The sequence below is a fragment of the Ursus americanus genome, chromosome 17 (genome assembly GCF_024610735.1).
Source record: "Ursus americanus isolate L20-20 chromosome 17, mUrsAme1.1.p, whole genome shotgun sequence".
Lineage (NCBI taxonomy): Eukaryota > Metazoa > Chordata > Mammalia > Carnivora > Ursidae > Ursus > Ursus americanus.
The window spans coordinates 56,517,764-56,532,240 of NC_142143.1; the positions used below are offsets into that span (position 1 = coordinate 56,517,764).

The window sequence follows — 14,477 nt, forward strand, 5'->3', positions numbered from 1 at the left end:
GGGCCCCAGAGGACAGGAATTTTTGGGGTGGCCGGCGCCGGCGGTCTGAGACGTTTTTTTGGCGGGGTTGAGACGGAGGCAACTCCAAGAAGTGGTAGCTTGGGGAGACTTTAGCCCCCTCCATAATAACTTTTCATACAGACAACTGATACATTCTGAGTTGTATGTAAATGTGATTAAAGTATCTTTAGAAAACTGTGATGTGCAACAAAAAAAGAAAAACGACGAGCGTACTGGGAAATTCAGTGTCAAGGCGAATTTCCACGGAGCCCACTTCCATCCACATTGCGGCTCCTAAGTCCCTCCTAAGTCTCTGAAGTTCTGGAACTGCCACCTTGTATGTATATGTGGTATGCGTGTGTATGTGTGTGTGCAGGGGATGATTCAAGTTTATGGGGAAAGGGAAGTAGGGGGCAACAATTCTCATTTTGCCCACTTTCGGCACTATCCCAATTACATAAAAGAGTCCGAAATGGGGTGAAGTGGGTAGCCCTGCACAGACAGATTAGGAAAAGGGGAGCTCCGAAACCCACTATCACATACACACATTCATATTCTCTCTCTCACATCATTCTTTCAGTAAATAAATATGTAAGTAAAGGAGGAAAGAGATGAACTATAAAACTAGGAACTTTTGTTTTTAATGAATTACAAACTAAATTACAAATAATGTTAATAGCAAGAACACTTAAAGACAAGAGGTGGGAGAAGAGAGACAAAAATCATAAAAAGAAAAAAATACTCTTTTTTAAACATTCGCATTACAAAACCCCAAGGTGCGCGTGGCAACAAATCCACCCATTCCCACTTAAAAAAACTATTATAACCTGAATGAAATATAAATATAATTGTTCATCCTTCTTTTAAAGAAAAAAATTTTCCCAATGCCCTCACTCAGTCACAGCCCTAAAGAAGTGTCAGCGTTCTCAAAATGATGTCTAAACCCTAACTTCCACTCCTATGGGGTGGCCTTCAGAGGAAGATGGGACCTGGGACATGAAGAACTAAGAATCTTAAAAGGAAGAGAAACATTCAGACAACTTTTCCTTGCCTCATAAGGCTATGGTGAAGCACAATCCCTGTCCTAGAGCTTCCCAGGCAGCTCTTGACCATAGGAGGGACAGATAAGGGAACTAGGGGCCATCATTTCTACTGCAGTCCCATCAGGACTGGGAGTCTTGAGTTTCCTAGACTGTTACGTGAGATGAAACACTAAAACTAGGGTGTAAACTGGTTGGTCTATTTTTTAACCTAATTCTTTAAAACAGGCCCCTCCTTATGGTTTTGTTTTGCTTGGTTTTCAAAAGTTCCAACTTAGGTTGTCTGCTATCAGTTGGCCTTACAAACACAGTGCTGTGGAAGCCTGTCATCCCAAACGCAGGAAATAATAATTTCAGGGCTTTCAGAGATTGGGATGGCAAACCCTATGTCAGGGCGGGGGCGGGGGGGGTTTGCGGTGGGCAGAGAAAGAGTCAGTTTTGTTTTTTTTTAAATACCAGCCCTCCTCAGCAATGACTAAGAGGAGGGGGAGAGGGTGGTGGAGGGACTTAAGTGCATCGAATACTGAAGCTTCCTTTCACTTTCACCTATTTCCCCCCTTCTCCCCTTATACCCCCAGAGTTGGCTGGCTAGGAGGGGAAGCGGGTGTTAAGGCAGCCGGACAAGATCAGAGGGCAAAGAGCCCAGGGCCAAGCCAAATCAGGTCCCTGCTGGGGGAGAGGGTGAGACTTGGGGTAGAGGCTGGGGGAAGGACATCAGAGTCGAAGGTGGGGTACTGGCTTGGTCACATCCTGGAAGAAAGGGTGAGCCAGAGCTGCCTTTGCCGAAATCCGCTTGTTGGGGTCGTAGTGCAGCATTTGCTGGAGGGAGAGATGTATGCTGACTTCAGTGATATGACAGTGGACTGAGTGGGCAGCAGGTTTTCCAAGAAATCAGGAAACCAGAATTCCTTTTACCCAAGGCAGAGTTCCCAACTGCCTCCTCCCGAAATTTGAACGGGTGTGCCAACAGGAAGAAAGAGAAGCAGGGGCTAGGGAAATGCCAAGACCCAGGGTCCAGGGTCTCATCCTTCATCCATCCTGGAAAAAACCCGCCCTGGGGGAGTAAATGAGAGGAAATGGGTGCTCATCCCCAACTCTCACCGATAGCAAGCTCCGTCCATCTTCATCCAAGGGAGGAACAACTTTACTAAAATCTTGCCGGGCCCACTTGGGGAAACTTGGCTTATAATCAGGCATAGAAGTAACTCCTGGCCAAACCACTTCATCTGGGGTCCCCAGAGTCCGAAAGATCCGGAAAAGTTGGTCGATTTCAGAATCTCCAGGGAATAGGGCCCGGCGGGTCACCTGAAAATGGGGAAAGAGAAAAGGCCAAGACCCACACTGACGTCAGTGAAAGCTGCTCCCTGTGCAATGGAGGTTCCCACAGGCAGTGGAAGGTCAGCAGGGCCCCATGACTCCCTCCCCAGGGCCTTTCATGGGGTCAGTCACACAGAGCTTGAGACAATGAAGTCCCTTCATCTGTCTCCTCGCCCCCTCCTTCCTTCCCCCAACCATGCCTTTGCAGATCCCCAAGGCTGGGTGGGGCTGGGAGGGGGTGAATGTCTGGGGTGCCACTGACATGTAGCAAAGGGATCCCAAGCCACTCACGGGGTGTGGGGTAGACACTGCGGTCATCCCCCCTCCTTGTGATGCAGCCACTTCTAGATAGGAGCACAGCGGGCAGAGACTGTGTCTTCCATTTCTTCTGTGTTCCCCACAGCACCTAGCATGGTGCTGGGTACACACTAGGTGCTTAACAAATATTTTTTGATGAATTGAGAGAGGAATATGGGCAATTGTAAGGTAATGTACTGGGGGATAAATGCACATTTTATATACAGGCTAATGGTCTCTAAGCCCCCAGTTACAACCCAGATAAAGGACCATAAAACAAATTGCTGATTTGATTTGAAAATGCAGCCCACTCCACTGTTACATTAAAGGGGATGAGAGCTCCCATGAAAGGCTGCGCCTCAGGGATCCTTCATTCTGAAAAGCCAGAAGTTGAGGGAGACATGATTTAAGTCTGCAGTTTAAATAAAAGGTAGGGATAAGGTGAATACAGTTGGTTTCACCGTATTCCTGGAACCCTACAGTAAGGTCTACAGGCCAAAGGAAGGAGGCACTGAATGGTAGGTACTCATTCTCCCAAATATATGCAAACTAAAGCTAAAACAGCTGCAGGAATGATTTAGCTCAAGTTGGGGATAGGAGATGTATATTGAGTGCTAAGTCCATTTGAGGCTATACTAACATTGTGGTTGACATCAGGGACGACAGTCCTATCCTTTCCCCCCCCTACCCATCTTGGTGCTACTCTAGAGAAAAAAAAAAATCCTATGATAATAGAAGGGCCACAGGTCTAGGCAAAGAAACAGTTCTGTTGTTCTTGAATGTGGGGAGGAGTGAGCTGGGTGGAACCCGGGCTTGCCTCCGTACCATCTCAGCAAAGATGCAGCCCAGGCTCCAGATATCTACAGCTGTGGAGTAGTACTTGCAGCCCAGAAGGATTTCAGGTGCTCGGTACCACAGGGTCACCACCTGGGGACAAGAGGAGGAAGGGGAGGGGTGGTGCATGGGGCATGGTGATTCCCACATCTCAGCTCCTCAGTGTTACTCTGCTAACTCTCAGCCTCTTAACAAGCAGCTTCTCTCCCTCCATCTTTCCCATATTTCTGACTTCCCTCAGTAAAATGACTACATAAACTTCTTAGACCAGAGTTAGCCTCGCCCGTGACTCTGAGGACCATATTTTCTGAACCCACAATTTGCAACCTTCCTGGAAAACCTCAGACAAGTGGTCATAATTTTAATGGTGTGCCATCCAGCTCTCCTGGCTTGGTATCTATCAAAGCCCAGTTAGCCCCACAATATGAACACGGTGCATACTCTAAAACCTCTTGGGGTGCCAAAGATACTTTCCATCTAGTGAGAGAGAAACTGCTGGCCAGATAGGTTTAGTAATTTTGTGAATGTCCTTATTAACACCTCCCAGGAAGTTCAGAGAAGAAAGGCAGAGAGGGTCTCACCTCATGGGTGTAAGTACGAACAGGAACTCCAAAGGCTCTGGCTAGTCCAAAGTCTGCTAGCTTGATGGCCCCCTCTGCGTTGATAAGCAGATTCTGAGGTTTGAGGTCTCGGTGCAGAACCCGATGTGAATGGCAGAAGGCTAGGCCCTGGAGCAGCTGGAACAGATAGCTCTGACAAAGGAGAGAGAGAGGACTTTGTTTCCCTACCACAGTGAGCTATTAGGGTCTACTCTCTGACTGCAAAGCTCTACTACAGCCTTTTACTGTATTAGATTATAATTACACGTTTATAAGCTATATCTCCCATTGGAGTGAGAGGCCTTTCCAGTGAAGACATGGACCAGGTCTTATTCAGTTTTGCATCTCTCTTCCATATCCTGTGCCTAGCACACTGAAGGTGCTCAATAAATGTGCACTGAATAAAAGTTTGTTGGTGGATCGAAAGTAGCTCAGGGAGTAAAGAACCCAGCCGTAAAACAGACAACAGACACTCACTGGCTATTTCTCCCACCAAACAGGTAGAAGGGCTTCTTGGAGGAATCTGCCAAGTGCCCTCAAATCCGAGTTTCATCTGACTTTCCACCTGCGCTACAAAGTTGACTCACTAAAGTTTCAACTTCTTTGATTCTCCTGCCCAGCCCAGGGGTTAATAAGTATAATGAGCAGTGAAAGAGCCACAAAAGAAAGGCGTGTGTGTGTGTGTGTGTGTGTGTGTGTGTGTGTGTGTGTGTGTGTGTAGGGGGATGAAGTCTGGGAAGGAAGCCAAGATCACAAATCATCACTCAGTCTGATTTGCCTGCCTTTAGTCCCCCCAAAATTTGCCCATGTTGGGCAGGAGTTGATGAGAAGGATTACCTTGATGAGGGGAAGAGGAATGCCAGTCAAAGCAGAGGCATCCATAAATTTCTTCAGATCCTGATGCAGAAACTCAAAAACCAGGTACAGTTTGTTTTCTGTGTGGATGACATCCAGCAGCCTAAGGAAGGGAGGTCCGGGAATGGAGGTGAGGAAGAATAATACCCTGGCTACACAGACAGAACACATCCTCCTTTACTGTCAGAACACCTCCCAGATACATACTTACTTGACAATGTTAGGGTGGTTAAGCTCCTTAAGCAGAGATATCTCTCGTATAGCAGTACTGGGTACACCCTCCGTCTCACTTGGAGAGGTTGAGAAAGCAGAGATAGGAATGTGGTTACAAATCCTCCTTTCCCCCCAGCCCGGGTCATTCCTTTCCTCCCAGGGAGACACCACCCCAGCATCCCCTAGGAAAGTGAGAAATGAGAAAAGGTGCTGTAGGAGTTAATTCACGGGTGGACAGGGAATGTTTTTTGGATACATTAAGGTCATTATTTCTTCCTTCCCCAGGGGTAGGTAAGTAAAGCCTTCTGGTGGAGGTGAAGAAGAGAGAAGATAACAGAGGGAAAAAATAGGAGTATCAAAACCCAGCCTCCCTAGAGGGGCCAGTGAGGTTCAACTGCCATTCTTTTGAAAGAGGTAGAGAATTCTAAGATGAGGGTGGGGTTGGGCCAGTGAGGAGGGCTCTTCATTCAGAAAGGTGCTCTTCATCGGTTCCCACAAAACCCAACTCCACGGGGAGTCCTGGACCCCCATCTCAGAGGCCTCCTTCCTCTTCCTGAGTCTTTCTGACTGCACATTTGGGGGCATCACTCGGCTTTGGGGGGAAGTTTCCCGTAGATTCTACAGTGCCCTATACTTTCCAGGGAAACCCTTCACAGTCCTCCAACCCACCTCTCCACTTCAGAAGTCCCTCCCTGCTACCTTCCGGTCCTTGGACGGCTACCCGCCTGTTGGGGTGGGGGCGGGGGGCACTCAAGGAGCTCCCGAGTTAGAGGAGTCCAGGGTACAGAGGCCACTCACGTGTCCAGGCGGATTTTTTTAAGCGCCACCACTTCTCCCGTCACCTTGTTTTTGGCTTTGTACACAACTCCGTACGTGCCCTCTCCGATCTTTTCCACTTTTTGGAAGTTCTCCATGAAGCGCTAGCGAGTCGGGTCAGCCCGGCCCTGGAGCGGGGGCCTGGGAACCCTGCAAAAGGCGGGCCCCGGCTCTCAGGGGGTGGAGGAGGGGGAAACAGGGCCCAGCTCTGCGGCCCCAGGTCGAGATGGAACGGAGTGTATCTCTCGCTCTTGTCAATTTGTCCAACTTGAAACAATGTTGCCGCCTCCCCTCCAGTTCCCTACCGCCACCGGAGGCCCCGCCCCTCCTTCCCGCGTTTCCCTAGCTCCGCCCCCAACCCGTCCTATTGGTCAACGTCAGAGCGGGGGGGCGAGCCCAGCGCCGTAGCTGCCGCGAATGACCCCACCTCGCGCAAGTTTAGTTCTGGGGATCCTTAACCCAAGTTTCTGTCTTGGTGGGGAAGCTAAATGTCTTTTTCCAAGGACCTGATTTGAAGTTGAGTTTCTTACCTGTGTCCTGAATCTGTAGGGATTACCTGATTCGCCGTTTCACCAACCCTAGGGAAAATGTGTCTCGCTCTAAGATTAAATTCTACGTGGCCTAGGAAGCCTTGTTAGAAAAGCAGGAAACTGGGAAGCTAGGAAGCTCGGAAACTCATTGTATGGGTTTCCTGGGCCTCGAATATATTCATCCCGCCTCTCTGCCTATTCTATACTATGTCTCTGTTTTGGGATGTAGGGTCTCTGTCTCTTTGAGAGGTTTCCCTATTTGACTTAAAAAACAGATTGATTCACTAGCCTATGATGAATTGTATGTGTCTGGTACATGTTAGCTGACCTTCAATCCATCATTTCCCAGTCAAGAAGGGAGTGACCCAGTGAAACCAGAAACTGTCATTGAGTAGCGGGATGTCCAGGGACCAGGATCCCTTGTCAGTTCTGCCTTTCTCCAGTCCTCCTGCCCCTCCCAAGCCTGTCCTGGAGGGAGAGGGGGAAGGGCTATGCAAATGAGCACCCCTCTCCTATATAGGGGCTTGCCCCAGTCCCCCAGCGCCTTTGGTTGCTGGAAGAAAGAACAAGATGAATCTGGTGCTGAGAAAATCCCTTCTCCATGTGGCTGTGATGGGTGTTCTTCTGGCTGTGGGGGCCACAAAAGGTGAGTGTGGGGTGTGTGGACATGAACAAGTGTGAATTTGGGGTTGCACACCTGCTCTGGTTTTTCCCCTCCTCATGGGAGATACCAGCAATGTTTCAGGCTTCTCCTACCCATTTGATTTAGTGAGGACATGGGTATCTGAGCTCCCTCCCTAGGTGGAGATTTGGGACTGAGCTTGAAAATAATCCCATCTGCTTGGAAGGGCAAAAGGATAGTGGGTCTTTGTGACCTTAATTCTGAGGCTCCCTGGGTAATGAGCTGGAGCAGGGCCTTCAAAAGGGAAATAAGTGGAAGACTTAGGGAATGACTCAGGCACTTGAGATAGGGTATTTTAAGTGAGGAGTGGTATTTAAGTAGGAGAATGTGGTATTGGATAGAAAAGGTAAGGAGGTACCACCTCCCCTCTTTAGATGGGGATGGGTGAGCACAGCTCAGGCTTTTGTTCTGGGGCTGGAAGAGACAGGCAGAGGGGTCTCAGCTGAGCATCACATGAAAGGGCTCTGGGGGATTGGGGCCTCGTGACAGGAGCAAGGAGTGGGGGTGGGGGTGGTGAGAGGGTCTGGAATGTCCCGTGCTGCTCTGAGGGAGGGAGGGTTGGGAGTGAAGAAAGAATGGGGTATCTTATGATTCTCTTGCTCTGGTGGTGGGATGCTCAGTGAGATGATTCTGGACCCCCACCCCCATCCCCAGCAGACTCAGCTAGGTTTCCGGTACACATTAGAAATGGAGCGAAGATAGTTACTCCTGTGCTAAGATATAGATATCATATCCCAATCTCCCCTCTCTCTCTAGATCCCTGGTCTTGCAGACTTCTAGGAAGTCTCCTTGATCTGACTTCCCCTTGTTGTGCTGCAGTTTCAAGTCTTTTCTTTTACTATTTCCTTAATGTATTCTGGAAACATTCTGTTCATACTTGTCCACCTGATCCTCTTAAAAGATTGTGCTTACTTTTTGGATACTGATTTTTTAAATCATAAGAAGACATTTTTAGATGTTCATGAAATTTTATATGAATTGGGTTTGATAATTTTGTCCAGTGTGAAATGACATTGTGCTTATTCAAGACGATGTTCATATTTTTTATGGATACGTACTGAAATTGTAGGGTTAAAATAACAAGATGTCTGGGATTTCCTTCTAAATACTTTAGCCAGCAAATAAACAAACAACAACAACAAAAGGATAGATAAAGCAAATGTGGCAAAATGTTGATAGTTGCTGTACCTGGGTAAGGCATATATGCAGATCCATCACACCCCTTTTTCTCAGACCTCTCTCTTGGTCAGTTATAATAATTTTGTCTGCTTGGTCCCCACTCCCCACTCCCCACCTCTGCCTGCCTCTCATCCGTCCTGTACACTGCTTGCCGTAGTGGTCCTTCTTAAAACACGGATCTGGCCACACGCAAAAAGCTTCTGAAGGGTGAATCTTACGGTACGTGAATTATATCTCAGTGACACAAACACAGTCTCCTGCCGTGGCCTTGCCTACAGAATAAAGGGCAACTTTTGCCTGGCGCTCAGGGCCTTCACTTGTCTTCTTGGCCTCATCTCTTGCGGTGCACGCCAGCCGCACTGGTAGTCCCTATCACGCCTCATGCTCCCACGCCTCATGCCTCTGCTCATGTTGGTCCTTCTGCCCAGAGTGCTCTATCCCACAGGCCAACTCCTCTCTCCAATGGTCTTTCCCAGCGTGCCAGAGTGGAGCGTATCTCTTGCTGTCTGTCATTTTGTTGCACTTTGTGCAGGTCTGTTATGGCTCATATGAAACAGTGCCTTGAATTATTGTAATTTATGGATGTGTCTTGAATCCCTTCAGGGCCATGTCTTATTCATTTCTTAAGTCCTTTGGACCTAGCACAGTGCCTGGAACATGGTGGTTATTCAGTAAATTAAAATGTACTCCCCCCCCACGTTTTATTATTATGTTCAGTTAAAATGTACTTTGAATGTGAAAGTGAGTGGGGTGACATAGAATAGGGTTATCCCGACAAGGGACTGAGGGCTGATCCTAGGGCCTTCATGGTACCTTCTTTTTAGGATCCAGAGACCAGGACTGGCTTGGTGTCCCAAGGCAGCTCACAACTAAAGCCTGGAACAGGCAGCTGTATCCAGAGTGGACAGATATCCAGGCGCCTGACTGCTGGAGAGGTGGGAACTTGGCAATTTCCAGGGAGGGCATGGGGTGCGGAGAGGAGCAAGATCTGGGTTGAATGTAGCTTGGGAAGATAGGAAGGGGAAAGGTATAAGGGGAGGAAAAAACCAAGGAGTCCCAGCTAATGCAACTAGTCCTTCCCAGGTGGCCAGGTGTCCTTGAAGGTCAGTAATGATGGGCCTACACTGGTTGGGGCAAATGCCTCCTTCTCTATTGCCCTGCACTTCCCCGAAAGCCAAAAGGTGCTGCCAGATGGGCAGGTTGTCTGGGCCAACAACACCATCATCAATGGTGAGTACCTCTCTACTCCAGGCCCTTATTCCAAGGGCTCAGATTCCCTGGTGTCCCAAGTGAGCTCAAGGAGTGCCCCCTTCCCCTCTACTTTTTTTTCCAATAAATTATATACATATTCTGTAATAGTCATTGTAGAAAAAAAATTAAAAACAGAGAAAGAAAAAAAATACAGTATGCAAAATCGGGGACAGAAGGCCCAGTGGCCCTAGAGTTTAGACAGACATGGATTTAAATTTATTAAATATGTTACCTTGGGCAAGTTACTTAACTGTTCTGTGCTTCCATTCCCTTACCTGTACAATGGTGATACAAGGATACCTACCTTGAACGGTTGTTGTAAGGATTAAAATGTGATAATATATAAATAATTTAGCATAATGCCTGCCCTAGGCTAAGGTGAGGCTCTTAAGTGTTAGCTGATGCTCTTATTTTTATCCCACTAGCTAGAGCAAACCACTCTATGGTATATGTGACCTTCCAATCTCTTTCCTCTGTCTATCATTAAGTGCATATGAATCTTTAATTGCAGTTTCCATCCTTTCCGCTACCACCCCAAATGGGTTATAACAAAGGGAAGGTTCTATGTGGCTCAGGAGTGTCCCCACAGCCCCTCTCTGGAACCATGGTACAGGTTTTGGTGTATAGAAAGGGATGCCAGGTTTTGAGGGTGACTCTGTATCTACCTTTCAGGGAGCCAGGTGTGGGGAGGACAGCCAGTGTATCCCCAGGTACCTGATGATGTCTGCATCTTCCCTGATGGGAGCGCCTGCCCCTCTGGCCCTTGGTCTCAGACAAGAAGCTTTGTTTATGTCTGGAAGACCTGGGGTGAGTCATCCATACGTGGATTCACCTTTTCCTACCTGATCCCCTTTCATTTCGCTCTGTGAGTTTCCCTAATTTTCATTTTCATGGCTTTTTCCTCCATAGTACCTAGCCCCCTCCAAATCTCTCTACTCTAGTTGTTTCTGGGGGCCCTTCCTCAATTATTGTACTATCCCATGGAGCCCCTTATCAGGATTCCTTTCCTGACCCCCATAGGACAACCTTCCAAGCATTCTCTGAAATAACCACACTCAATACATTACTTGACCTTCCTTCTCTGGTGCGCCATCTCTCATTTTCCCCCTCAGTTCCCTTTGATCAGTACCTCCCCCACCCCTGCTTTTCTTTTCAAAACCCTCAGGCCAATACTGGCAAGTTCTGGGGGGCCCAGTGTCGGGGCTGAGCATTGTGACAGGCAAGGCAATGCTGGGCACACATACCATGGAAGTGACTGTCTACCACCGCCGGGAGTCCCAGAGCTACGTGCCCCTTGCTCACTCCTGCTCAGCCTTCACCATTACTGGTAAGGATTTAGGAAGGAGCAAGGCTAGTTGTAGGGCAGAAGATGGGGAGGCTTGGCCTGACTGGAAAGGGGAGATGGGAAAAGGGAAAAAGAAATAGGGAAAGGGGACATGGCGTGTAACCTTAAAGGGGCAGAGCCAGGAAGACGTGGGCAGAAGAATGTGGGGCTTGGAGCCAGTGAAGGGCCAGTCAGCTTGAGTCGGAGGGTGTGGCTGTGAAAGGCTGGCCCAGGTCTGGTTCTCATCTTTTCTGGCTCCAATCCCAGACCAGGTGCCCTTCTCCGTGAGTGTGTCCCAGCTGCAGGCCTTGGATGGAGGGAACAAGCACTTCCTGAGAAATCATCCTCTGACCTTTGCCCTCCGGCTCCATGACCCCAGTGGCTACTTGTCTGGGGCTGACCTCTCCTACACCTGGGACTTTGGAGACCATACTGGAACCCTGATCTCTCGGGCACTTGTGGTCACCCACACTTACCTGGAGTCTGGCCCAATCACTGCCCAGGTGGTGCTGCAGGCTGCCATTCCTCTCCCTTCCTGTGGCTCCTCCCCAGTTCCAGTCACCACAGATGGGCACGGGCCAACGGCAGAGGCCCCCGGCACCACCGCCGGGCAAACGCCTACTGCAGAGGTCGTAAGTACTACACCTGGTCAGGTGCCAACCGCAGAACCCTCTGGAACTCCAGCTGTGCCGATGCCAACCACGGAGGTCACAGGCACGACGCTTGTACAGGTGCCGACCACGGAGGGCGTAGGTACTACAGCTGAGCAGGTGCCAACCTCAGCGGTCACAGGTACCGCACTTGCAGAGACCACAGGTACAACACCTGAAGGGCCAACTGCAGAGCCCTCCGGAACCACAGTTGCACAGGTAACAACTAAAGAGTCGGCGGAGCCCACAGCGGGAGAGGTACGCACGCCTGAGCCTGAGGGTCCAGACGCCAACCCATTTGTGCCCACAGAAGGTATTACAGGTGAGACGGCCAGTGTGACCGAGCTTCATTGAGGTGGGGCACTTGGCGCTGTTCTAAAGAGCTAAAAGACTTACCCAGGCCCCAGAGTACCCAACCCTTTGCTTAGCGATGGAGTCCCGTCAGAGCTCCTACACTAGTTTTAGGCCCTCCAGTCCCTCTTAATAACATGCAATAGATCTGGAGTTCAGGAAACCAGGGTCTTTCCCTAGGCAGCGAGAGCTTGTTGCCTCTCCATCGCTGAGGAGAGCTACTCCCTAAGGAGAAGGCCAGGGAACAGACCAGGGTCATTTACACAATATTTGCATCTCGTTGTCCGTACAAGGATAAATGCGTAATATTCTGTCTCAGATTCTCTGAGACTTTTCCTACCCCTGGATTCCTATGCCAAAGCAGGTCAACCTGAAATTGTGGTAGGAACAGTGAAAAGGTGGCATGACATGGTGGCATAGGGATGAGTGAACTTGTGTCTTGTCTGGCCCCGGACCCAGCACGGTGTGAGGGGGTGATAAACACTTGGGATTTCTTAAAACTCCAACTCTACTCCTGACTGTGTGACTCTGGGGTACTCGTTCTGCCTTCTGGGCTCTAGTTTTCTTATCTACAAAATGAGGTTTTCCGGGTCTTGTCTGATTCCAAGCCTGGATCCACCAGCTCTGGCTCCACCTGGAAAAATGCCTGTGTGGCCTCTGCTTCCAGGTAAGTCACCTGTCTCTCGACAGCCTCTTCAATCCTCTCCCGCCAGGTTCCCAGGGCCCCCTGCTGGATGGCGCAGCTGCCTTAATCCTGGCAAAGCGACAAACCCCCCTGGACTGTGTTCTGTATCGATATGGCTCCTTTTCTCTCACGCTGGACATTGTCCGTGAGTCTTGGCTGCTCCGGGGCTGGCGGAGGGAGGTGTGTCCTGCTTAGGGCTGGCCGGTGGAAGCATACTTTGGAAGGAGTTACTCACCGGGACAAGAATATCCAAATATCCGGGTTTTATTTGGAAGGCAGGGATGGGATTGGGGAAGCAGCCCTAAAGTTTTCCTGTCTGTGGGCCTTTGGAGGGGTGCGGTGAGGCATCCCAGACCTAAACTCTTGCACCTCTGTAGGAGGTATCGAGAGTGCTGAGATCCTGCAGGCTGTGCCATCCAGTGAAGGGGATGCCTTTGAACTGACGGTGTCTTGCCAAGGCGGGTGAGCATCCCACTGGTTGTCCTGAGAACTCTTGGGTTGACTGCTGCATTGCTCTCTGGTGTCTAGCGTTCCTTCCCAGTTGCCCTCACCTAAGCTGACACCTCTTGCAGGCTGCCCAAGGAAGCCTGCATGGACATCTCATCACCAGGGTGCCAGCCCCCTGCCCAGCGGCTATGTCAGCCTGTGCCGCCTAGCCCAGCCTGCCAGCTGGTTTTGCACCAAGCCCTGAAAGGTGGCTCAGGGACCTACTGCCTCAATGTGTCTTTGGCTGATGCCAACAGTCTGGCAATGGTCAGCACCCAGCTTGTAATGCCTGGTAGGTACTTGGACAAGAGTTAGGATGAAGAGGGGAAATAGGTAGAGGCTATCTGGCAGGGAGCAGACCCTAAGTCAAGCTGCGCCTGGGATTCTGCTCACAGGTCAAGAAGCAGGTGTTGGACAGGCTCCCCTGTTCGTGGGCATCTTGCTGGTGTTGATGGCTATGGTGCTTGTATCTCTGATATACAGGTGAGGGCCCCACCATCTAATTCACACCCCCTTATCCCTTATTACCATTACTCATTCTTCCTCAAGAGAAGGAACCACCACTTCTTTTGAAGAGGCACGGTATCCAGGAAAGAGCCCAGACTGGGAAGTTACACAGGCCTGGGCTGCAGTCTTGCTGGAGGGACCTTGGGAAAGTAGCTTAATGTCTCTGAGGCTCTGATAATTAGGAAAACTAGTATCTACCCTAGGGGGCTGTTGTCAGGATTAGAGATAATGTGGGTAAAGCACCCAGTTCTGAAGCAGAAGTACAATAAATGATGATACTGATGACTGTTGTTATTAGTAATATCAAGAGTGGAGGAAACTGGGTGACCTGAGTCCTCTACCTTTGAGAAGGGCAGATCCCCAGGCCTGGAGTGCCAAGGTCCTCAAAGCAGGGAAGCTTGGAGGGTGAGAGGGGAATGGACAGAGGTTACCACAAAAACAAGACAAGATGAATCTTGTTGGTGAGAAGGGGAGGGAGTTAGGATCAAGGTCAAATAAACCTGGGGCCTCTTTTTTGGAGAAACACAAATAGGTTTCCCTTGTCCATTGCTAATCAGTTTCTCCCTTCTCCCAATTTCAGGCGAAGAGTTCTGAAGCAGGGCTCAACTCTCCCCCTTCCCCAGCTGCCACGTGGTAGCACCCACTGGCTGCGTCTGCCCCGGGTCTTCCGCTCTTGCCCCATCGGTGAGAACAGGCCCCTCCTCGGTGGGCAGCAGCAGGTCTGAGTACGCTCATGGGATGCTGTGATTTGCTGAGGGTGGACAGCAATGCCTGTCTTTTCTCCAGTCTTCCCTTGGAGACTACCATTACCTGAAATAAACCCTCAGAACTGGTGCTGGTTTTTTCTTGCTTCCAGGAGCA

The 14,477-nt window shown here is 49.7% G+C and overlaps 2 protein-coding genes across 4 annotated transcripts; one reads left to right on the forward strand and one right to left on the reverse strand.

Moving 5' to 3' along the window:
* Window positions 1-612: 612 nt before the first annotated feature.
* CDK2 (cyclin dependent kinase 2) lies at window positions 613-6,300 on the reverse strand. 2 transcript variants are annotated; one of them, XM_045789921.2, is made up of 8 exons: window positions 5,954-6,300; window positions 5,154-5,231; window positions 4,925-5,045; window positions 4,070-4,240; window positions 3,480-3,581; window positions 2,649-2,792; window positions 2,142-2,345; window positions 613-1,859 (listed from the first exon to the last, which is right to left on the reverse strand). In XM_045789921.2, exons 1-8 carry the CDS (start codon window positions 6,067-6,069, stop codon window positions 1,755-1,757), a joined length of 1,041 nt encoding a protein of 346 aa, XP_045645877.1. In that variant the 5' UTR covers window positions 6,070-6,300; the 3' UTR covers window positions 613-1,754. The 2 variants fall into 2 exon arrangements, with proteins under 2 accessions (XP_045645877.1, XP_045645878.1); XM_045789922.2 differs by lacking the exon at window positions 2,649-2,792.
* An 82-nt stretch (window positions 6,301-6,382) lies between these two features.
* On the forward strand, window positions 6,383-14,443 carry PMEL (premelanosome protein). Of its 2 annotated transcripts, XM_045789919.2 has the most exons (12): window positions 6,383-6,487; window positions 7,022-7,147; window positions 9,187-9,297; window positions 9,446-9,592; window positions 10,286-10,420; window positions 10,779-10,940; window positions 11,205-11,909; window positions 12,652-12,768; window positions 13,001-13,085; window positions 13,196-13,401; window positions 13,505-13,592; window positions 14,197-14,443. In XM_045789919.2, the coding sequence occupies exons 2-12, from the start codon at window positions 7,072-7,074 to the stop codon at window positions 14,339-14,341; spliced, it is 1,977 nt and encodes a 658-aa protein (XP_045645875.1). In that variant the 5' UTR covers window positions 6,383-6,487; window positions 7,022-7,071; the 3' UTR covers window positions 14,342-14,443. The 2 variants fall into 2 exon arrangements, with proteins under 2 accessions (XP_045645875.1, XP_087725212.1); XM_087869086.1 differs by lacking the exon at window positions 9,446-9,592.
* The last annotated feature ends 34 nt before the right edge of the window (window positions 14,444-14,477 follow it).

Coding starts and splice junctions, on each gene's coding strand:
- CDK2 (XM_045789921.2), bottom strand. CDS start 6,069: ATGGAGAACTTCCAAAAAGTGGAAAAGATCGGAGAGGGCACGTACGGA. Junction 5,046..5,153: donor AACCACCCTAACATTGTCAA/GTAAGTATGTAT, acceptor TCCCTTCCTTAG/GCTGCTGGATGTCATCCACA. Junction 4,241..4,924: donor TTCCTCTTCCCCTCATCAAG/GTAATCCTTCTC, acceptor CTCCTTTGTCAG/AGCTATCTGTTCCAGCTGCT.
- PMEL (XM_045789919.2), top strand. CDS start 7,072: ATGAATCTGGTGCTGAGAAAATCCCTTCTCCATGTGGCTGTGATGGGT. Junction 9,593..10,285: donor CAACAACACCATCATCAATG/GTGAGTACCTCT, acceptor TCTACCTTTCAG/GGAGCCAGGTGTGGGGAGGA. Junction 13,402..13,504: donor CACCCAGCTTGTAATGCCTG/GTAGGTACTTGG, acceptor TTCTGCTCACAG/GTCAAGAAGCAGGTGTTGGA.